The 25,513-nt window shown below is 38.6% G+C and overlaps 1 protein-coding gene across 1 annotated transcript; it reads left to right on the top strand.

The window, feature by feature from the left end:
* The first annotated feature begins 3,798 nt into the window (after positions 1-3,798).
* Positions 3,799-11,534, top strand: LOC141406318 (uncharacterized). Its single transcript, XM_073991577.1, has 3 exons — positions 3,799-3,848; positions 3,999-4,180; positions 11,420-11,534. Exons 1-3 carry the CDS (start codon positions 3,799-3,801, stop codon positions 11,521-11,523), a joined length of 336 nt encoding a protein of 111 aa, XP_073847678.1. The 3' UTR covers positions 11,524-11,534.
* Positions 11,535-25,513: the final 13,979 nt, after the last annotated feature.

Genomic DNA, 25,513 nt, shown 5'->3' with positions numbered 1-25,513 from the left:
TTGTGCCAGACAAAACTAAGCCGTACGTGAACCGATAATGCAAGATCGCCATGTTATGTACCGTGAGATAGAGGCATCCTTGGGCATTTATTTCAACAACTAACATTTGACGCTTGGCGCCAAAAATGGGGGTTTTCTCGTCGGATCCCGTGTTGGTCGGCGCAAAAAATTTCGAAAAAATACGCGGTGCTACAAAGCCGGTGCTTCAAGAGACGTTTATTAGGTGGATCCAGGTGACGAATCATGAAACTATGAACGCGAAAAATTGTTCAAAAACAATGTTTTGGGGTGTTTTAATCAAGCCACTGTAAACAACCCAACACATGGTCGTATGTCAAACTGTCCTGAGTGCACTAAAGCTAAAACCGGTTTAACTTTCCAAAAAAATGTCGAATGTCTTTATGTGTTGCCTAGGTCAGAAGATTTTTTAGTAACCCTCGTATAACGGTACCTCCCGACTTAAGGTATTTTCCTCAGAAGATCTACCCATTTCCGTCTGGTGTAATCAATCCAGCGTCCGCAATAATTGAGATAGAACGCTAACATATTGCACCCGAGTGTCGTTTTTTTCCAAAAACAGGTCAAGTTCAAAAATGGGCTATGCACGTCCACGGTTTGGTATAGCCCCCATATAACCATACCACCCGATTTAAGGTATTTTAAGAATTTCAGCAACATTTTTTCACCGAACTAGCTGAAATTAGACATTTGAGGTTCCCAATAACCAAGAAATTTATCCACTTAAAATTGTCAAGATAGGACCACGTTTTGGTATAGCCCTCATATAACGGTACCTCCTGATTTAAGGTATTTTGAGGATTTTAGTTACATGTGCCGCCCAAATTGGCTCCAATTTCTCACTTGGAGTTTCAAGAGGTCAAAAAACTTCTGCACCAAAAATGATGGAGATAGATAAACATTTTGGTATAGGCCCCATATAACGGTACCTGCCGATTTAAAGTACTTTGAGGATTTTAGCTAAGTTTTTTGACCGAACTAGTTAAAATTTCACATTTAAGGTACCCAATGACCAAGAAATTTGTTCGCTAAAAGTTGAGAAGACATGTAGGTCCATGTTTTGGTGTAACCCATATATAAAGGTTCAAGGTAGTTTGAGGATTTTAGCTACATTTTCTGTCCAAATTGGCTCCAATTTTTAACTTAGAGTTTCAAGAGGTCAAAAAACATCTGCCCCAAAAATATATCAGTATATCCCGATTTAAAGTATGGTGAGGACATTACCTAAATTTTTTAACCGAATTAGCTGAAATTTGACATTTTAGGTTCTGAATGACCAAAAAAATTTGCAAAGATAGGTCTACTTTTTGGTGTAACCCCCATATAACGGTACCTCCCGATTTAAAGTATTTTAAGGCTTATGCTACATTTTCTGTCCGAATTAACTGAAATTTGACATTTGATGTTCCCAATGGCCAACAAACTTTTCCACTAAAAATTATCAAAATAGGTCAACGTTTTGGTATAGCCCCCATATAACGGTATCTCCTGATTTAATTTATTTTGGGAATTTTAGCTAACGTTTTTGACCGAACTAGTTGTAATTTGATATTTGAGGGTTTCAGTGGTCCCGAAATCTCTCCACTAAAAATCGTCAAATAGGTTCATGTTCCGGGATAGGCCCCATATAACAGTATCCTTAGATTTCCGATATTTTGAGGCATTTGGCTACAGTTTTTAACCGAACTAACTGTAATTTGACACTTGAGGTTTTCAGTGGTCACGAAACTCCTCCACCAAAAAACGTAAACCTAGGTCAATGCTTTGGTATAGCCCTCATATAACGGCATCCCCGATTTTCGGTATTTTGACGACTTTTGCTAGCATTTTTATCTGAACTAGCTGTAATTTAACACTTGAGGTTTTCAGCGGTCACTCCACCAATAAAATTGTCAACATAGGTCCATGTTGTGATAAAGCCCCATATAAATGTACCCGCCGAGTTTGGTATTTTGAGAATTTTAGCTACAATTTTGGTTCCGAAACTTACAACTGTTCATGTGAAATGTGTCGGTAAACCTTCGGATTTACGATACTTTGAAGGTTGTGACCTCAATATCCATCGTATTATCTGAAATTTCGTATTTAGTTTTCATTGAGGTTATACAACTTTCGTCCTGAATTTTGTAGGTATAGGTCCAAACCATCATATAGACCCCATTGAACAGTATCTCCCCATTTTCGGTAGTTTGAAGGTTGTGGCCTCAATATTCCACCGAAATGGCTGAAGTTTGGTTTTTAGTTTCCATACAACTTTCCATTGAACCGGTATTTTGAAAGTTGTGGCCTCAATATTCCACCGAAAAGGTTGGAATTTTTTATTTAGTCTTCTCCACCTGAAATTTGTCGGTATAGGTCCTCGCCTTCATATAGTCCCAATAGAACGGTACCGACCGATTTTCGGTATTTCGAAGGCTGTGAAAAGACTGAAACTTGGTATGTATTTAGTTTCGGTTGAGGGTATAAAACTTTCCATCTGAAAGGTCCACGCGTTGATATAACCCCCACAGAACGGTGTCTCCCGATTTTCGGTATTTTGAGGATTTTGGCTCCAATATCCACCTATGTATATCGCCGAAATGTTGAATATAGTCTTCGCTGAGGGTATAATACTTTTTTCTTCTCTTAAGACACAAAACATTAGCACAGGTACGTTACGTTACACAGGTACGTTACGTTACAAAAAAATCAGATAATGTTCCACGATTTGATGTAGCCTCCCTATAAGGGTAGTAGCCCCATTTGAGATTTTTTTCTATCGAATTGGTTGTTAATTGAAAATTTTCCCTCGCAAAAAAACCATCCATACATATCATTACGAAATTTGGTCTTACTTCTGGTTTTCGATCAGCAAGTGCACAGCGAGCAGCTGAATCTGTGATGATGTCCTGAAAAATTCTATAAGCTACCCGAGAATCTGAAAAACTGTGCAACTCCGTGGAGTGACGATTGGTAAATTTTCTGATACCTTGCCCATCGGCTTTGACTTGGTTCAGAAAAATCTTTGGTTATAAAGTAATTGATAGAAAGGTGGTCCGAGACAAGTTAAATGTCAGGTTGCCGGGATACGTCATTTACAAGACCTCTAACCACAATGATCTCCAGCGATCTGTGAAACCGAAACTTCTCCAGCAAAAATCATAGGTCCATTTGTTGGTATAGCTCCTAGAACGGTTCCTCGCAATTTTCGCTATTTTGAAGATTTTGACTAATTTGACATTTGAAGTTCTCAGAGGTCCCCGAAACTCCTCTACTAAATATCGTCCATATAGGTCAATGTTTTGGTAATCCCCCATATAGAGGTTCCAACAGATTGAAGAAATTTTTAGAAACGTTTTGTGACCTAATTTCTATAAATATTTGGACTATAGTCAATATACATATGTGGACAAGAGTAGTTCTTCCCGATGGGAATTGGACATTAGTTTTTTATGGTTTTTATTAGTTTTATTTGAAGAATACTTTGTTAAATCTTCTCACCACCCATCTAACTTTCTTTTATATAAGGAATGTTTTCAATACCCTAACGCTTAAAATTTTGTTTATTTTCTCCAATCAGATTTCCATTTTTCAATTATAGTTCATTGCACTTCCTTCCAACTTCAAATACAAACCAATCGATGTAAATGGTATACCACTCCTCCGTTTGTAGCAATTTATAAATAGCGCCAGCGACGGTAAACAAATTGCAGCACGAGCTCCATCTCCATCCACAACAAACATCATCACTTCCATGTAAAAGAGGAAATCACTGAGAGCATTAGTTTTGAAGAACTCATCATGGAAGTAAGACGTGTCGATTGTGCTCTGCCAACATATGATCAGTCGTGGTGTGTGATTTAAAATAAAATTTTCTAAAGAAAATATCATAATCGAATATCGAAATTATCTCAAAGAATAAAAACAAAAATATTTTAACAAAATAATTTTAAATAATCTAAAAGTGATAAGAAATAATAATTTGTGTAATTTGTTTTCAGTGGTGCTCCACCCAAACCCTTGTGTTCTTCATTTCTCAACGATGCCCTCAAGGATCCCATATTGATATTTATAACAATTGCTGTTGTCATTGGATCCTTTTGTTTGTTAAGTGGCCTTTTCCTGTTGTGTTTAGTCTCAAAGACAATACAGGATGAAACATCGGAAGCAATTCTACTAATTGGTAAGTGAAAGGATAATCTAAATATTTTAAAATGTTTCGGATAGTGTGCAATGGTAAACAATAATTCGCAATACAACAATCGAACAACTTTTTAAGGTACATATTGGTAATAAAGAAATCCTATATCGGTTTTGGGTTATTAGATCACATTTGTGTAGTCCAAAAATTAAGGGAAAATTCCCAAAATTTCTTCTACAAAACATCAAACATCTATATATATAAAAATGGTGTAAAAAATGTATAGTAATTCATAAAATGAGAACGGCTAGGCCGATTTCTGTAATCTTTTTTGTCACTTATTCGTATTTGCGAGGAGAAGGTCTTTACGGAAGAAAATTTTGGAAAATCTCTCTGGAAAAGTCGGAAAATTGGAAAAAATCGAAAATTGAGTTTTTGTATGAAATTGTATTCCTTAATAGCGAGACGAAGTTCGCCGGGTCCGCTAGTTGTTTATAGATATCTCAATTTTCCTAAATATATAGATTTAGTTGTCTAGGTTTAAAAACACGTAGCTGTAATAAATAACGTCGGTTCAATCAGGGACCAAAGGTCTTTTGTGTTCATTCTGTAACTAGAAGAGAAAAGATAGAAAGGAAGAGTTGTATAAAAATAAAGGTAGATGGCGAGAAGTTAGATAGATAGTGGCAGCCGCTACACAGTGGTCGCTGCCATTAGCCAAAATTAAAAAAAAATTAAAGTCTAATTTTTGGCACCATATGTGTTCATATCTACTCCTAACATGTTAAATTTCTCTAAAATAAATTTGTTATGGATTACTTCTTACTGTACTCTTCGAGAATAGCATCAAAAAATAAAATTTTGAACAGGTTGGATTTTGAGGTGAATTTAGTGCAAAAGTTAGGTGAAAGTAAAATATTAATATCAAACTTAATGAACTCAATATTGAAAAACAATGTATTAACTTAATTTTTATGCAGTTTTGTGTTTGTTAATTTTTGGGATTCATTATTGAATACGCGTGTTGACTGAAGGACTTTTGCAATGTAATTTCTTCAGTATAATTGAATTTCATGTAAAGTTTTAGTTATGTTCCCTCTCTTTCCCCCCAACGAAATTTTGTTTTAAAGATCAGTAGTATGTAGTCTAAAGATTCTATTTTCAAACTATCAGCTGCGTCTTTCCGCGTCTTTGGAAATGATTCCCAAAATACTGAGGGCATCTTTCAGGGTGTTTTTGTCATTTTTCATACATTTCAGCTTTTTAAATACGAGGGCAGTTCGGAAACTTCTTAGCCTAGCACAAAAAGCGCAGTATAAACAGAAAAAAGTTAAGTGTATTGGAAAATTCCATCTCTGTTATGAACACATGTTAAATTTTGTTTCGATCTGGCAACTCCTTCATATAGAAACAGATGTTCAAAAAAGACGCATCCCCAATTTTTTTACAATGGAAAAATTAGAAATTCTTGCTGTCATTAAATATTTACATGTCATTAAATATTTATGGTGAATGTGTTAGGTAAAAGTGCTCCTTCATATGCAACAGTAAAAAATTGGGTTGCTGAATTTAAACGTGGTCGTAAAAGCATTGAAGATGAACCACGTAGTGGACGTCCAAAAACAGCAACAACAACAGAAATTGTAGCCAAAGTGCATCATATGGTATTAAATGATCGACGAATAAAAGTGCATGGCATTGCTAATATGTATCATGGGCATCTCAAATGATCGAGTCCATTTAATTTTGCATGAAGAACTACAGATGAAAAAGCTTTCTGCAAGATGGGTGCCGCATTTGTTAACAGTCGATCAAAAACGCATAAGAATGAACATTTCTCAAGCTTGTTTGGATCGTTTTAAGCGAAATAAAATGGATTTTAAGCGTCGTTTCATAACTGTTGATGAGGCATGGATCCACCACTATACTACAGAGACAAAAGAACAATCCAAACAATGGACTGAAGCTGGAGGAAGTGCCCCAAAGAAGGCAAAAACAATTCAATCGGCTGGTAAGGTTATGGCAACGGTTTTTTTGGAACTTCAAAGGTATTTTATTGATTGACTATCTGCAAAAGGGTAAAACAATAAATTCAGAGTACTATTGCAACTTTTTGGATCAGTTAAGTGTACAAATTCGAGAAAAGCGTCCTGGCTTACAACACAAAAAAATAATTTTTTATCAAGGCAACGCACCAGCGCACAAGAGTGTTTTTACAATGGCTAAAATCAACGAATTAAAGTACGAGTTGCTTGACCACCCACCTTATTCTCCTGATTTAGCTCCCAGTGACTTTCACTTGTTCCCAAATCTAAAAAAAATCCTTGCTGGCAAGCGTTTTACCTCAAATGAAGATGCAATTACAGTTGTAAACCACTATTTTTAAGACTTTGAGGAAAAATATTTTAATCAAGGGATAGAATTGCTAGAAAAGCGGTGGACTAAGTGAATTGAAGTTTCAGGAGATTATATTGAAAAATAAAAAAATTTTGAAGAACTAACTATTCTCTTTCATTGATAGGCTAAGAAGTTTCCGAACCGCCCTCGTATATAGAAGAGACATTGTGCGGTTCAGTTATATTATATGAAGTTATATCGTCGGTGTCATGCTTAAGTGTTTCATACGCCATTTGCCTGATTCGAGAAAAACTCAAGTTAATGTTTAAGGCCATACAGGATAAAAATGGTGCAATAAACCAATACTTTAAGAGCTCAGTTCTACTTAACTAAACTCATAGAATATATCAGTGGTTTATTTTAGTCAGATATCTGCGATAGTCTAGAAGTTACGGCCAATTTTTATAATTACAAAAAGTTGCTGAATTGTTCCATGGTATTTTTTTTTATGTTTTTGGCAGTTTGTGTCACACGTTTTGTCACATTTCAACCAAAACACTTTTTATCAATCTTGTTCCACCTCCCTTATATGAAGCGATACTGTGGAGTTGAAAAATCAGGCCTTTAAATGAAACATTTATTTTTCTCATATAAATGCAATAGGGACCATTATTAAAGGTTTCCTTAACATTTATTTAAGGGATTGCCTCCAATGATCACTATTTTTTTGTTGTAAAAATTTCGATCGGACAAAATGGATTGATATTTTGCATTTCCTAGGTAACATAAAACATTTAACCGCGTTTTTCTTATAATACCATTTTTATAGTTGGTGTCCACACCAGCACGTTTTTGCGTATATTTTTGTGGACTTACATCAAAATTTTGACTTTAAACTAGAGATTTTTTGTTTAAACGATTTATAAATTTTCGTTTTCATATAACAATACAATATTCACAAATATTTGGATTTAGAATCTATTATTCTTCAGTTTTTAAACCAAGTCCTTTAAAACAATTTGTTCCATACGCCACATTATTCGTAACTTTGCAAAAATAGGCAATTTTTTGTTCCCAACTCCATCATTTTTGTGCGGAACAATTCGTTTTTGTCTCTTTTTGTTCCATACGCCAAACGACATGGATATGGAACAAAAAAGTTGTTTTGTTCCATACGCCAGGCTTTATGGATATGGAAGCGGATATGGAACATACTGGCATTTGAATATATCAGAAACTATAAGAGATAGAGAAAAACCGACCAAAAAATCTGAAAGAGCATGGTTCAAAACCTTGTAAGGTACCTTTATCTCAAAATGTCAAAAATGGCGTATGGAACACTTAAGCATGACACCGACGATATGATACGTCAATGTAAAATTTGCAAAATTTAGCCATTTTGATTGATTATTACGGTTAGAAGCCTAAAAATACCGAATATTGGCCGGTACAGATCGAAGGGGGGACCTACATTAATCGACAATTTTCGAAATGGCTGAAATGCCACTTAATCTTTCCTGGAGGTAGGAAAGATTAAGTGGCATTTCGGCCATTTCGAATTAATAACTTATATAAAACCTTCAAAATTCCGAAAATCGGGCGGTATAATTATATGGGGACTCTATCAAAACGTGGACCGAATTCAAAAATTTTTGCCAAGAAGGTTTTCTAACACTAGGGAATACCGATAGGCAAATTTTAGCCAATTTCATTGAAAGATGTAGTCAAGACCCCCAAAATGCCAGAAATCAGGGGGTACCGTTCTATGGGGGCTATACCTAAAGTTGGACCTACATATGTTGATTTTTGTTTTGCTTCTTTTTATTTGTGTTGCTAAACTAGCCTTTAATGAAGTTTTCGTATTGATATCTGCTCATATTTGGCCGTTCTTCCCATACAAGTTCGACCACAGTGCGCTAGTCGGAGGTGGCAGCTGCTAGTCGGAACGCAGGTGTAGTGAAGTTTTGGGTCAATCCGCCGTCAAATTACTCATCAGTCATTTTATTGGACGTCTGCATGTGGTTTTTGGGCCCTTTGTCAGGAAGTATAGATTGGAAACCACAAAATAGTGTATTTGCAAAAAACAAAATCAAAACTATCCGAGACCTGTCCTGCGAAAAATTTTAAAATTTTATAGTCTATATTTGATCCTAGTCTACGGCTGGAAGTTAGAAGCATATTTTTGAAATGTTGTGGGGTAGGTATCCGTAGGAGTGTACCAGTATGGTCCTTTTTATACCTTCCACCATAATATGGAGGGTACAATTAAATTTGTCATACCGTTTGTAACACATCGAAATATTCATCGTAGACCCTATAAAGTATATATATTCTTGATCAGGATTAAATTCTAAGTCAATATAACCATGTCCGTCCGTCCGTCTGTTGAAATCAATATACTGCTCGCAATTTCTATGATAGAGCTTGGTAATTTGGTATAGAAGTTTCTATTACTCCTAGGATGCTTGGTATTGCAAATGGGCTATATCGGTCCACGTTTTGATATAGCTCCCATAGAACGGTACAACCCGATTTTCGGTATTTTGAAGGTTGTGGCCACAATAATCCACTGAAATGGCTGAAATTTGGTATTTAGTATTCATTTGGGGTATACAACTTTCCATATGAAATTTGTCGGTATAGGTCCACGCCTTCATATAGCCTCCATAGAAAAATACCTCCCGATTTTCGGTATTTTGAAGGTTGTGGCCTAAATATTCCTCCGAAATGGCTGAAATCTGGTACTTAGACTTCGTTGGTGGTACAAAACTTTCCCCCAGAATTTTGTCGGTATAGGTCCACGGCTTCATATAGCCCCATAGAACGGTATCTTCGGATTTCCGGTATTTGGAAGTTTGTGGCAGTAATATTCTACCGAAATTGTTGAAATTTGGTATTTTGTCTTCGTTGGAGGTATAAAACTTTCCCCAGAATTTTTTTGGTATAGGTCCACGGCTTCACATAGCCCCCCTAGAACGGGCCCTCCGGATTTGCGGTATTTGTAAGGTTTTAGCTTCATTATTAAACCGAAATGGCTGAAATGGTTGGGGGTATAAAACATTCCCCCAGAAATTTGTCGGTATAAGTCCACGGCTTCATATAACCCCCATAGAACGGTACCTCCGGATTTGCGGTATTTGGAAGGTTTTAGCTTCATTAAGTCACCGAAATGGCTGAAATTTGGAATTTAGTCTTTGTTGGGGTTATAAAACGTTCCCCAGAATTTTTGTCGGTGTATGTCCACGGCTTCATATAGTCCCATAGAACGATACCTCCGGATTTCCGGTATTTGGAAGGTTTTAGCTTCATTAAGTCACCGAAGTGGCTGAAATTTGGAATTTAGTCTTCGTTGGGGTTATAAAACTTTCCCCAGAATTTTGTCGGTATAGGTCCACGGCTTCATATAGCCCCATAGAACGGTATCTTCGGATTTCCGGTATTTGGAAGTTTGTGGCAGTAATATTCTACCGAAATTGTTGAAATTTGGTACTTAGTCTTCATTGAGGGTATAAAACTTTCCCCAGAAAATTTTTTGGTATAGGTCCACGGCTTCATGTAGCCCCCACAGAACGGTACCTCCGGATTTGTGGTATTTGGCAGGTTTTAGCTTCATTATTAAACCGAAATGGTTGGGAGTATAAAACTTTCCCCCGAATTTTGTCGGTATAGATCCACGGCTTCATATAGCCCCCATAGAACGGTACCTCCGGATTTGTGGTATTTGGCAGGTTTTAACTTCATTATGACACCGAAATAACTGAAATTTGGAACTTAGTTGTGACGCCAATATCCCACCGAAATTACAAAAGTTTGTTATCCATGGGGTTATAAAATATTCCAGAAAATAATTAACAATACAAGTCCACGTCTTCCTATATCCCCCATAGAAGCGTACCTCTTGATTTTCGGTATTTGGAAAGTTTTAGCCACATTATCTTACCGAAAGTTTGGTATTTAGTCTTCTTTCAGTCTAAAACCTTTCCGCCAGAAATTTGTCGGTAAGACCGAATTTTGGTATTTTGAAATTGCTGAAATTTGGTATTTAGTCTTCTTCATAAAAAAGGTAACTAATTTTTCCATTTTATTTCGATACATCTCGGGGTGGAGGGTATGACAATTTCATCCCGGCCGAACGTAATGTCGTTCGTACTTGTTTAACTTCATCTTAGTTTGGATAAAATGTTACGAGGTGTTTGGACCATATAGGTTGGCTTATTATCCAGGAAGATGGATAGACAGAGCTAAATCGACTCTAAATTGTCTGATATGGATTTTGTCCAAACCTATTATGGGTCCAAAACCATTATTTTAATAAGGCACACTTTTGATCATTTCGACCATTACCTCTAAAATAGGTGTTCAAATTAATATTTCGCAGGTTACAAACGAAATGACAAACTTAATATACCCTCCATTATGTGATCGAGGGTATAAAACAAAATTTCGAAAGTATAGACCCAGCTTAAATTCGGATCCGTTAGTCATTATGTAACCTATTACAAAGTAATATATCAAGGCAAAACTACTTTTTTTCTCTTCTTACTAAGTAATGAGTACGGTAGTGTGTCCGACTACAAATCCTAGGGTTGTGCATTCAACGTTCACCGTCGGCAAGCGAGTTTTTTCTTAGCAAAATAAGAAACAGTTGGTGGTGTACATGTAAACGTTTAAACAAAGTATGTTCGGCTACAAATCAAAAGTTCGCATGATCGAATCAAGCCGAGAGCAAAATAAAATGAAAATGTGAAGTGTGTTGAATTGCAATAAAACTTAATTTTGTTGTATTGTGAATTTGTTCTTATTTTTATATGCGCATATACATTTATATCAATATTTATTTATCAATGATATATTTATTTAAATCTATAATCTCAATTTTTTTATTTCATAACAAATTAAATTAAACCTAATTTAAACCTTTTTTATTTAATTTATTTTTTGCAGGCATTGGATTTTTTATATCTTCAGTGGCATGTGTGTCCTGGAAATTAACAACACGGCGACAAATAACACATTTCATTGAAGCCATTAAAGAGGAGACAGTTTGAAATGATGGCAGGCCGGTGTAATGGCCTAAAAATCTAGTTTTTTAAGTAGTCATTTTGTACAGCAATAAATTAATTATTTTTAGCACGTTTATTATTTTTAAGTTCCTATTTATTTCAAAACAGCCATAATAAAATAATAATGAACGAAAAAAATGTATTAAATTAAATATTTGTTTTTGTTTATTTATGACTTTGTTTTATATATGAATTTGTTATCATGGGAATATTGTTGCTGCCAATGTCCAAGCTGTCGTTGATATATTATTTGTGTACAAAAATGTATGCCCTGCTGTGCATGCCCTGCCTGTCGCATTGGTTTCATTGGAAATATTTATTTATGAAATTTAAATTTATTTGGTTGTTGATATTAATCATCAGAAAAACTGAAACACTAACAAAAATTATAACACATTTCAATTGAGAAAATATTAAATTATACACTACTGTTTTTGTACAGATTTATTTTCAAACAGCGAAACATAAATTTAAAATGTTGTTTTTGTTGTTTGTGGAAACTTTGTGCAATCGCAGCGTTTATTATAAAAATGTTGTAATCCTTTTTGTATTGAAATAATTTTTATTTATTTATTTATTTTTTTTTTTTTTGTAGCACACATTTTTTCTTTTGAGTTTCAAATACCAAAACCATAATTTATACCACGTAGAGAGAAAACAAAATAATGCAATCAACCATAATTAAAGAAAAAAATCCGTATTTCGTGGTTTGTGAAATTTCATTGAAACCAAAAGGATATGAGATTGTGAATAGTTATCTTATTTATATGAGAGCTATATTTTTATTAGAAATTGTATGAGAAACAAGTAAGTAAAGTCTATAGTCGGAAGGGGCCCACCATATGATACCCTACACCACAACCTCTAGGAATTAGCTATGTGCAACCACCTTGCACGCTGAAGGGCCGGTTTCGATTCCCGGATCTGACCACATAAAATTTCCAACGGTGTAAAAATACCCCTTTGTAATGTTGGCGATATTTCCTGAGTATTTCAGCCATGAAAAACTTCTCTACAAGTGGCAACTTATGGCACGTCTTTCGGATTCGGCAATAAAAACATATTAATGATCTAATATTTTTCATACAAAAGAAAGGTCTATGTCACCCGCTAAATAATTTCAGATCATCATGCAAAATTATAGGCATTTTCTTCAATCTAAACTCTTACCTTCAGCAAAATTACGCGACTATTGAGCTGTAATTACGACCTCAAGCGTGTTTATGATAACGCTACAAACAAAAAACTGGAACTATAAGGCTGTAACTCTGTTATCTGATCACATACATCAACATAATTGACATCAATGGAGAGGTCAAAAGATCGTCTTTCAAGTATAACTTACTTGCTCGGAATGTCTCCTCCAGGAATAAAGATAACAAAAGTTATGGTCCATTTAACCTTCTAAATATTATCTGATCACCATCTCTAATTGCAAGCTTCTTCTTTTTCATATACCCTTACCTTATTTAAAATTTCGACATACAGAGCCGTTACAAACTTGGATAAATATTATGTTTTTGGTCCATTTCACCCGCTAAATATTTCACGATCATCACAAATAAAAATAGGGATCTATTCTGGTCTGAACCCGACCTCCATACAAAATTTCGTGACGATCGCTCCATAATTGCGGCCTGGAGTTTGATTACAATTTATAATGGACAGACGGAAACACACCTCAAAATCGCTTTATCTCGTCGAGATATGAAGATTGGCATACCACATTGGGGGTCTCCGACGAATATTTCGCGGTGTTACATGAATTTTTACCAAAACAAACTTATAATACCCTTTCCACAGATTGGTGTAGGGTGTAAAAATGTCCTATGACTAAAAGCTTTCGTTAGAAAAGAATATTGCTCTAACTAGCCAAATAAAGTCATAAAATAACTGTTGTATCATTGCTGGAGCAACCTGAATTTTAATTATATCCAGCGACTTCTGTATGAGAAATAGAGTTTTTTTCTTTGTCGACGTTATATTTATTCAGATATGGAATGTTTGTCTCTGAGATTGTAAAAGCATATTATTGACGTTATAATGTTTATACCCTCGGCACGGCACTTCCCATATTCTCTCACCGAAATGGCTGAATTTTGGTATTTAGTCTTCCATGAGACTATAAAATAAATACTACCGAGGCGAGCCCAACACCCGAAGACTACCGAGCCGAACTCAATCCCACGGCAGCGGGTTCTTTCGTACCGGATTGACCCGGAACAACACAAAACCAATGTTCCGGCCAGCGGCTGCCACCTCAGTGTGTACATGTTCGTATTTGTTTCGTTTTTCTGTATTGAGAGCAGCATATCCCGGAATGCCTGCTCCGAATTCTATTGGTCCGAGCCGGGACGGAGGAAAACCCAGGACCAATATATCTGTGCTCAGTTTGTCACATCCGCATCTTCACCCACATTCAACCTTCGGTGAGATGCAATAGATGTCAGGAGTGGGTGCATCTAAGGGGTTGCTCTGGACTCGTCCACGTGAGGGACTACGACAGGGACTATGTTGCTGCATGCTGTGTGAACACAGTCCCCAGTGAGTTGTCGTCGGATTACGAGACTCCCTCGTCGTCTGATTACGAAACTCCCCCGCAGTCCCCTCGGCAACAACCATACACGCAGCCTTTAACACCAGCCGTTGTTGTCCCAATCCCCGAAAATGCAGCCTTTTTGCAATTGAATTGCAATGGACTCCGAGGTAAGATCGAGGAGATAGTAGATTTTATGAGTCGGAATAGAGAAGGTATTTACCGGGTATTTACCCGGTAAATACCCACACGGTGGGTAAATACCCATTTGTGGGTATTTATTTGGGTATTTACTATATTGAATGGCAAATACAACATTTTACACCCTATTACTGGGTTTAGGTTGTAAATTCGTTTCAAAATGGATACAGCCCCCATATAGCCGTACCTCCCGATTTAAGGTATTTTTCATCTATTAGCCACATTTTACAACCAAATTGGCTGTAATTTGGCACAGTGAGCCCTCAAGGAGTAGAAAATATCCTTGCACATATTTTTCAACGTAGGTCCACTTTTTCCTGTAGCCCCCATATAAGGGTACCCCGATTTCGAGTATTTACCCAAATTTTGGGTAAAAACTCTTTAACTGCCGAACCACTTGACGTAGGCTGACATAACTTGATACCAATCTTTCTTATGTCAAAAGAACTTCTGGTACTGAACATGGGGTCTCTGGGTCCATGTTTTTATATAGCCCCCATATAGCCGTACCTCCCGATTTAAGGTACTTTTCATCTATTAGCCACATTTTACAACCAAATTGGCTGTAATTTGGCACAGTGAGTCCTCAAGGAGTAGAAAATATCCTTGCACATATTTGTCAACGTAGGTCCACTTTTTCCTGTAGCCCCCATATAAGGGTACCCCGATTTCGAGTATTTACCCAAGTATTGGGTAAAAACTCATTAACTGCCGAACCACTTGACGTTGGCTGACAAAATTTGGCTCAAAACTTTCTTATATTAATAGTAATAAAGGTATTGAAAATGCAGTCCCTGGGTCCATGTTTTGATATAGCCCCCATATAGCCGTACCTCCCGATTTAAGGTATTTTTAACTATTAGCTACATTTTACAATCATACTGACTGTAATTTGGTACAGTGAGTTCACAATATGTATAAAATATCCTTGCAAAAAATTGTCGACGTAGGTCCACGTTTTCTTGTAGCCCCAATATGAGTTTCTGAAATCGGGAGGTACGGCTATATCAAAAAGTGGACCCTTATATGGCGGCTACAAGAAAGCGTGGACCTACGTTGACAAATGTTTGCAAGGATATATTATACTCCATGAGGACTCACTGTGCCAAATTACAGCCAATTTGATTGTAAAATGTGGCTAATAGATGAAAAATGCCTTAAATAGGGAGGTACGGCTATATGATCGCACCAGAAGTGGAGGTGGCTTTCCTATTGCACCAGTCTGTCCAATACAGACCTATCTCGCTTGAGCCTGTCTCTAATGACCCGTACATGGAATGTATGGGGGTAGCAGTCAGGTGTGGAGCTGCCGAGATAGAGTTGCTGAATGTATACATCCCGCCGAGAAATAGCTATATCCCTGATAATAGGCCTGACTTTAGCCCGCTCTTGCAAGGTCATAATCGTCTGGTCCTTGGGGATTTAATGCACATCATGAGATGTGGCATTCGGCCCTCGGAAACGACCAGAGAGGTACAGCGCTGGCTGAGCAGATTGATAGCTCTACGTTTTGCACGGTCAATGAGGACGCCCCTACCAGAATTAGAGGAGTGTCACAGTTCGCCTGACATAACCATCGTGTCACCTGGTCTGACAAATGACGATACCTGGCAACCCGTCATTTCCCTTGGATCAGACCATCTCCCCATAATTGTCTCCATTAGCAGACCACCCGACTTCATCTCCTCTGAACGCCGCACGTTCGTCAATCATAAAAAAAGCTGATTGGCCGAGTTTCAGAGAGTTCACTAATCACCGCTTCAGAGAATTGCCCAATCCTTCTGATGTTCGGTAACGGAAAGGACGTTCCGGGACATCATCACTGCTGCAGCCGCTCGCCATATCCCTGCTGGTCGAATACCCGAAGTAAGACCAAATTTCCCAGCAGAGGCGACGGGATTAGCAAATGAGCGTGATGAGCTTCGTCGTATCAACCCCAATGACCCCAGAGTCAGGGAGCTGACACTGGAAGTTAACAGGCTGGTCGGCGAGCATAAGCGGAACAAATGGTTAAATCATCTGAAGAGCTGCAACATTGGAGCCGGTGTAGGTGAATTGTGGGCAACGGTTAAGTCACTCTCGAACCCTGGAAGAAGGGAAGATAGGACCTCAGTCACGTTTAGCGACGTTACGTTGACTGACCCGAAGAAGTGCGCAAGTAATTTCAATCGACAGTTTGTCGAGCATCCCGAGAGTGACAGGGCGAAGAGAAGAGTATTCCTGCCGAGGATGAACCACCACAATTTGCAATGGATGATGTTGCCAATGCCATCAGGAACGCTAAATCATCCAAAGCGTTGGGCCCTGATGGAATCTCCATGGTAATGTTGAAGCAGCTGGATGAGCCGGGAGTCGAGTATCTCACCAAAGTCTTCAACTTGTCGCTAGCCACCCTCGTTGTTCCCGAAGTCTGGAAAATGGGCAGGGTGGTCCCACTACGGAAGCCAGGCAAGGATACCAGCAAAAGTGAATCGTACAGACCGATTTCGCTTTTGTCACCCGTAGCAAAGACACTTGAGGCCTTTCTCCTCCCCAGTATCAGAAATAGCTATCAAGTTGCCGATCATCAACATGGATTCCGTAAGCAGCACAGCACGACAACAGCGCTGCACGCCATTACCACATATATCTGTAAAGGACTCAACCAGAGACGGCCGTGCGATAGAACAGTGATGGTGGCGCTTGACTTATCAAAAGCCTTTGATACAGTCAGGCACTCCACGCTGTTTGAGGACATTGAGCAGACAACCCTCCGGCCAAGCTTGAAACGTTGGATAGTCAACTATATGTGTGGACGCCAGTCGTACGTGGAGTTCAGGAATAAGAAGTCCAAACCCCGTAGAGTGAAGCAGGGAGTGGGGTGATATCTCCGGAACTCTTTAACCTCTACCTCTCCTGTATTCCACCCCCTCCAGACGGCATTGAGATCGTGACGTATGCGGATGATTGCACGATCCTGGCGTCGGGTACCTATCCTGATGACATCTGTGAGAGACTGAACAACTATTTAACCGATCTTACCACCATTTCCATTCTAGGAATATGCAGATTTCCCCCACAAAATCTACAGCCACTCTGTTCACCACATGGACAGCGCAGTTTGGACGTGAGTTGAATGTCGTGGTCGACGGTAGCAGAATTCCGACCACAAACTGCCCTAAAATTTTAGGGGTCACATTCGACACTACATTCACGTCGTGCGCACACGCCACAGCTATCTGCGACAAGTTGAAAAGTAGGAACAAGGTCCTCAAGTCCCTAGCCGGCAGCACTTGGGGTGCAGATAAAGAAACCTTGTTGACCACGTATAACGCGATAGGTCGGTCTGAGGTAAGCTATGCGGCTCCAGTCTGGTCCCCGAGATTGTGTGATTCGAAGCAGCCACTTTTCTGGAACTGTAGATAGACCCAGAGCCAGATTGAACATCTGAAGAGCTGCAACATTGGAGCCGGTGTAGGTGAATTGTGGGCAACGGTTAAGTCACTCTCGAACCCTGGAAGAAGGGAAGATAGGACCTCAGTCACGTTTAGCGACGTTACGTTGACTGACCCGAAGAAGTGCGCAAGTAATTTCAATCGACAGTTTGTCGAGCATCCCGAGAGTGACAGGGCGAAGAGAAGAGTATTCCTGCTGAGGATGAACCACCACAATTTGCAATGGATGATGTTGCCAATGCCATCAGGAACGCTAAATCATCCAAAGCGTTGGGCCCTGATGGAATCTCCATGGTAATGTTGAAGCAGCTGGATGAGCCGGGAGTCGAGTATCTCACCAAAGTCTTCAACTTGTCGCTAGCCACCCTCGTTGTTCCCGAAGTCTGGAAAATGGGCAGGGTGGTCCCACTACGGAAGCCAGGCAAGGATACCAGCAAAAGTGAATCGTACAGACCGATTTCGCTTTTGTCACCCGTAGCAAAGACACTTGAGGCCTTGCTCCTCCCCAGTATCAGAAATAGCTATCAAGTTGCCGATCATCAACATGGATTCCGTAAGCAGCACAGCACGACAACAGCGCTGCACGCCATTACCACATATATCTGTAAAGGACTCAACCAGAGACGGCCGTGCGATAGAACAGTGATGGTGGCGCTTGACTTATCAAAAGCCTTTGATACAGTCAGGCACTCCACGCTGTTTGAGGACATTGAGCAGACAACCCTCCGGCCAAGCTTGAAACGTTGGATAGTCAACTATATGTGTGGACGCCAGTCGTACGTGGAGTTCAGGAATAAGAAGTCCAAACCCCGTAGAGTGAAGCAGGGAGTGGGGTGATATCTCCGGAACTCTTTAACCTCTACCTCTCCTGTATTCCACCCCCTCCAGACGGCATTGAGATCGTGACGTATGCGGATGATTGCACGATCCTGGCGTCGGGTACCTATCCTGATGACATCTGTGAGAGACTGAACAACTATTTAACCGATCTTACCACCATTTCCATTCTAGGAATATGCAGATTTCCCCCACAAAATCTACAGCCACTCTGTTCACCACATGGACAGCGCAGTTTGGACGTGAGTTGAATGTCGTGGTCGACGGTAGCAGAATTCCGACCACAAACTGCCCTAAAATTTTAGGGGTCACATTCGACACTACATTCACGTCGTGCGCACACGCCACAGCTATCTGCGACAAGTTGAAAAGTAGGAACAAGGTCCTCAAGTCCCTAGCCGGCAGCACTTGGGGTGCAGATAAAGAAACCTTGTTGACCACGTATAACGCGATAGGTCGGTCTGAGGTAAGCTATGCGGCTCCAGTCTGGTCCCCGAGATTGTGTGATTCGAAGCAGCCACTTTTCTGGAACTGTAGATAGACCCAGAGCCAGATTGAACAGAGGAACGAACAAATAAACATAACAAAAACACTGTTACAACAACAACAACCGAGCCGAACTCAACATCCTGTCATTTCAGTGGACCAGTATGCCAGGAAGCATGGACTTGTCCACGAAAATATAATATCGCTGTAAACAGGACCACAGCGAACAGCATTGGTATACATTTCCAAAGGATCTTCGAACAGTCGAACAGCTTATCTTCGAACTAAAACTATAACAAAATATGACGAAGGCCAAATTTTTGGCAAATCGGTTGATCAGTTCGAGAGTTATCGTGCTCTCCAGCCACTACATAGGGTGCCATAGGGGTTTTTACAACTTCCGGGCTGTTTTCTCAAGAAGTATGGACTTGCCCCTGAAAAAACTTTTACCATCGTAATGGAGGCAGCGAATGCAAGTTGCTTCAACAAAAATCAAAGCGATTCGAGAGCAGTTCTTAAAGTGAACTGATCTACAATTGGTAGATATATTAGGTTGTGTAAAGTATGGACCAAATCGGTCACTCCCTTCAAGAATTATCTTGCGAACAATTTTTCCGAATATTTTTGAACTTTTGTGGGGGGGGGGTACCTGAAGGAGTGGACCGATATGGCTTTTCTTCGAATTTTAATTATGTTTGCACAAAATATTACGAAGTACAAATTTTTTACCAAATCGGTGGATCCGTTCGAGAGTTATCTTGCGTTCAACCACTCACATGGTGTCATTGGTGTTTTTGCACCTTTCAGGCTATTTTCTCAAGAAGTATGGACTTCCCTGATGAAACTTGTACCGTCGTATGGAGGGCAGTGAATACAAGTTGTTTCAGCAAAAATCAAGGCGATTCGAGAGCAAACTGAACTTTTCCAAAACTTTGTGTGGGAGGTAACCGAAGGAGTTGACCGATAGAGTCCATACTAAAACATCATCTATGTCTGAGGTACCGGAAGGAGTGGGCCGATATAATCCATCTTGGAACTTAAACTAAGTTTGAACAAAATATTACGAAAGCCAAATGTTGGACCAAATCGGTTCGTCCGTCCGAGAGTTATCGTGCGCACCAGCCAGCCAGACGGACGGACGGACATTGCTAAATCGACTCCAAATTGTCTGAAACGGATTTCGTCCAAATATACTTGGGGTCTAAACCATTATTTCGATGAGGCACATTTTACCCGTATGAAAGTGTATATACCCTCGTTAGCATAAATGCTGAGGCTATAAATAGCATATTTGTTCTACGCAAGAAAAATGAAATTGGGCAGCTATCGCCAAAACGCAGCTAAAACTAATGCAGCTAAGTGAAAGCTACTGTATTGACTTTGGATTCTGTAAGTGACAAAACTCATGCTTTTAGTGATTCCGTGGAAATTAACAATTAATCGACTACGTCCTTGCTCGTCTTCAACAAACACTCTATAGAGTAGAGATCCTTCGTACTCCATCATATGCCACCAGCTACGATTTTAACATCTGTCCAATCAGGCGAGTTTGTCATGCTAGTTTTGTTACATATTCAAATAAATTCCCAAAATGTAAATATTTACAAAAAACAAATAATTTACGAATTGTTTTCAAATACCCGGGACAACACATTAATTCCAAAATTGACAGTTTTGCACAAATCTTTTCAATTCCAAAAGAATACAACCAAGACGCCAAAAAATTCAAATCATTCTTGCCGGCACCCAGCAAAGGTGAAATGTAATTGTGCCTTTCCCTGTTTTTGCCATGTTTACGGTAAGGACGTGACAGGATTACAAATAAACAAATACCGGCACTTGTGCTGGCAGTTTTTTTCTTCTTATTTATTGAGTGGTTGTTTCGAATCCAGTTAACATTTAGCTACAAATCACTTCACCGTGTAATGACCAATGGAATACAAAGCAGTATGGAGGAGGATGGCAAACTTTTGGCTGCACTCAAAAATATTGTGGCTAATGTTTACATAGGAATGCTACTAAAAATTCATCGCCAACGAAAGTGATTAATTTCAAATTTGTGTTGCCTTCGATAAGGGGTGTTCTACGGGCCACATTACCATGGAATTTGTTAGCGGTTAGTGTACATTATATTTTAGGCTTGAGAATATAATTTCCAATGTAATTTAGGTTAGCTTCAATTTTGTTGTTACGCCCTCCACCATAAAATGGAGAGTATGACCAATTTTGTAATTCCGTTTATAACACATCGAAAGATTCATTTGGTGACCCTATAAAGTATATATAATCTATATAAAAACTGTATGCGCGATATCTCATAATCGAAGCAATCGATTTGCTTCAAACTCTGGATCTTGAAATATTGCGTCCAAACTTAGTTTGGTATAGTCCCCATACTAAAGTTCCGTCCGGTTTTCGGTGTTTTGAAATTTGTAAGCACATAGGTTCAAGGTTTGGTATATCCCAGAATTTTCCAACCACATTCGTCGCTCTTATATGGCATTTTGTGTTATAATTCCTGCTGAGTACTTATCCTTATTTCTATGAATATGTATCAGCTTTAATATATATTTTGCGATTTTGAACGAAATAAGGGATTTATGCGTATGAGCCAGAAACAAATCGGTGATTTGGCCTTCAATGACGAGCCAAATCGAACCAAAGCAAATGGCCGACGGTTTCTTCAATCAAAAGACGGTAATCTGGCGAGTGATACACTAACATTTGTTTGCCTGATGTCTTAGAAGGAATTCGAAAAACGAACATTGGACACCATGACAATAGGAGCCAAAATGTGGGCAAAAATCTGGAATTGATGGCTCATTCGCCGAAAGCACTGGCATCAAGCACATCAAGAAAAAATGCGTCGCCAACGATATTCGTCGCTGTGCTGTGTTGTTGAATCTTTTAAAGCCATTGTTTGGGAGGTGTCTCAATCGTAGGGGAAAAAGGGTTTCGACAATTCAAATTTTATTTTGTGTTTTTATAGACTCTATCATTAGGCCGGGGCGATTTGAAAACCTTAATGGGCCCTTCGCGTTTCTGATTCCTGGGGTTGAACTGAGCAAAAAAGTCTACTGGACCATATATCTACCGTGAAAATCGAGCTTCCCGATTTTGACTTTAAGTTTTTTATTGACGTTTTTTGGATATTTTGGCATATAACAGCCAAACCATTGAGATTTTCGATCCAACACAAAGACAAGCATTGTAGCCAAGACAGTAATTGAAAACTCTCTAATACATCGCAAAAGCATTGGAACGCTCCTTCAGGCAGTTTTGGCCTTAAGAATGTGCAAACTTTTCGGAAAATGTCGATAAATGACATTGTGCTACAAAATTTGACCCGAAAAATATTCAAATGTTCTGATGCAATATTATATCGTGTTGGGATCCATGTACAACGACAATGCCTTTATTTCGTTTGGGTCACTTTGTTTTATTTTTTTAAAACGGTAAAAGTAGTGAACATCTGGGTTTCTTACATTTTCAAATTTAAACGGGCATATCTTATTTTTTCCACAACGGATTTCTTTTGATCCTTCTCTTTTTTAAAGGGGTGAATAATGTCTTTTGAATAAGCTATTATTGTTTTAAATCGATTAACAAATGGCTAAGTTATAGTGCTTTATGTCTGAAAACCCCCACAATAAACCTATAAAGGAATTTCTCATAATTTTCAAAAATATAATGTTTTTTTTGTTTTGTTCAATATTTATTTTGAAAATTATGAGAAATTCCTTTATAGGTTTTTTGTGGGGGTTTTCAGACATAAAGCACTATAACTTAGCCATTTGTTAATCGATTTAAAACAATATTAGCTTATTCAAAAGACATTATTCACCCCTTTAAAAAAGAGAAGGATCAAAAGAAATCCGTTGTGGAAAAAATAAGATATGCCCGTTTAAATTTGAAAATGTAAGAAACCCAGATGTTCACTACTTTTACCGTTATAAAAAAATAAAACGAAGTGACCCAAACGAAATAAAGGCATTGTCGTTGTACATGGATCCCGAAACGATATAATTTTGCATCAGAACACTTGAATATTTTTCGGGTCAAATTTTGTAGCACAATGTCATTTATCGACATTTTCCGAAAAGTTTGCACATTCTTAAGGCCAAAACTGCCTGAAGGAGCGTTCCAATGCCTTTGCGATGTATTAGAGAGTTTTCAATTACTGTCTTGGCTACAATGTTTGTCTTTGTGTTGGATCGAAAATCTCAATGGTTTGGCTGTTATATGCCAAAATATCCAAAAAACGTCAATAAAAAACTTAAAGTCAAAATCGGGAGGCTCGATTTTCACGGCAGATATATGGTCCAGTGGACTTTTTTGCTCAGTTCAATCCCAGGAATCAGAAACGCGAAGGGCTCATTAAGGTTTTTTTCCTTCCACACAAATCGCCCCACCCTACTCTATCATAGTATGGAAGTGGAGAGTAGATTAAGTTTGTTTTTTGTTTGAAACGCATTGCAATATACATTTCCGACCCTATAAAATGTATATTTTTGATCAGAATAAAATTCTAAGTCGATGTAGCCATGTCGTCTGTTGTAACCACTCTAGCATACCATAGAACAGTACGTCCCGATTTTCGATATTTTGCGGATTTCAACCACATTCTTCGACCGAACTACCCGTAATTTGACGTTTGGGGTGACGTGGTCACAAAACATCTCCACCACAAACCGTCAAAATAGGTCCAGTTTTCGGTGTAGCCGCCACATAACGATACCTCCCGGTTTTTGGTATTTTGAGGATTTTAGCTACATTTTGTAACCAATCTACCTATTACTTAACATTTGAAATTCCCAGTGGCCACAAAACATCTCCACCAAAAACCGTAAACATAGGTTTAGGTTTTTCGGGATTTGAAGATTTTAGTTACATTTTGTGACCGAACTACCTGTAATTTGACAGTTGAGGTTCGTAGTGACACAAAACATCTCCATGAAAACTTGTCAACATAGGTCCAGGTTTCGATATTTCACCCATATAACGGTAACTCCCGATTTTAGGTATTTTGAGGACTTTAACCGAACTACCTGTAATTTGACAGTTGAAGTTCCCAATGGTCACAAAACATCTTCTCCAAAAATGTTCAACATAGGTTTACGTTTTGGTATAGCCCCCATATAACGAGTTTCGATATTATGAAGATTTTAGCTATAATTGTTAACCGTACTAGTTTTAATTTGACATTTGATGTTTTCAGTGGTCAAAAAACTTCTCCACTAAAAATCGTCAATATAGGTCCATGTTTTGGTATAGCCCCCATTAAACGGTTCCTCCTGATTTTCGGTATTTTGGGGAAATTAGCTAAAACTACCTGTAATTTTTCATTCAAAGTTCTCAGTGGCCACAAAACTTCTCCACTAAAAAATCGTCAACATAGGTCAATGTTTTGGTATAACCCCATATAACGGTACCTCGATTTTCGGCATTTTGAAGATTTTAGCTACAATATTTAACCGAACTAGCTGTAATTTGACATTTGAGGTTCTCTGTGGTCATGAAACTTCTCCACCAAAAATTTGCTTAGCTGTAATTTGACATTTGGATTTTCAGTAGTCACGAAACTTCTTCACTATAAATCGTCAACATAGGTCCATAGGGTTATAAAACTTTCCCCGAGAAATTTTTCGGTATAGGTCCACGCCTTTATACCATTGGACGTACCTTCCGATTTTCGATGTTTTGAAGGTTGTGTCCTCAATATTCCACAAAAATGGCTAAAATTTTATATTTAGTCTTCGTTGGGGGTAAAAACTTTCCCCGAGAAACATGTCGCTACAGCTCCACACCTTAGTATAGTCCCCATAGAACGCTACCTCCCTATTTCCGGTATTTTGAGGGTTGTGGCCTCAATATTCCACCGAAATGCCTGAAATTTGGTATTTGGTCTTCATTTGGGGCATTAAACGTTCCATATGAGATTTGTTGTTATAGGTCCACTGCTTAGTATAGTCCGCATATAACGCTACCTCCCTATTTCCGGTATTATGAAGGTTGTGGCCTCAGTATCACTATGCTTAGCCTTCGTTGAGGGTATAAAACTTTCTCCCCGATATTTTTCGGTATAAGGCCACGCCTTCATATAGCCCCCATAGAACGGTACCTCCCGATTTTCGATATTTTGAAGGTTTCGGGCCACAGCAAATTTTTCGGTATAAGCCCACGCCTTCATATAGCCCCCATAGAACGGTACCTCCTGATTTTCGATATTTTGAAGGATGTGGTCACAGCAACGCACTGAAATGTCTGAAATTTGGTATTAAGTCTTTGTCGGAGGTACAAGCCTTTCTGACTGAAATTCGTCGGTATAGGTCCACGTTTCGATACCTCCCGATTTGTCTAATTCTGAAGGGTGTGACGTCAATATTTCACCGAAAGACATTTTGAAGATTAGCTACATTGTTTTACCGAACTTGCTGAAATTTGGTATTTAGTCTTCTTCATAAACGAAAGGCAACTAGCT

The sequence above is a fragment of the Musca autumnalis genome, unplaced genomic scaffold (genome assembly GCF_047663935.1).
Source record: "Musca autumnalis isolate F117 unplaced genomic scaffold, ASM4766393v1 scaffold_5, whole genome shotgun sequence".
Classification (NCBI taxonomy): Eukaryota; Metazoa; Arthropoda; class Insecta; order Diptera; family Muscidae; genus Musca; species Musca autumnalis.
This window is presented reverse-complemented; position numbering and strand designations above follow the sequence as displayed.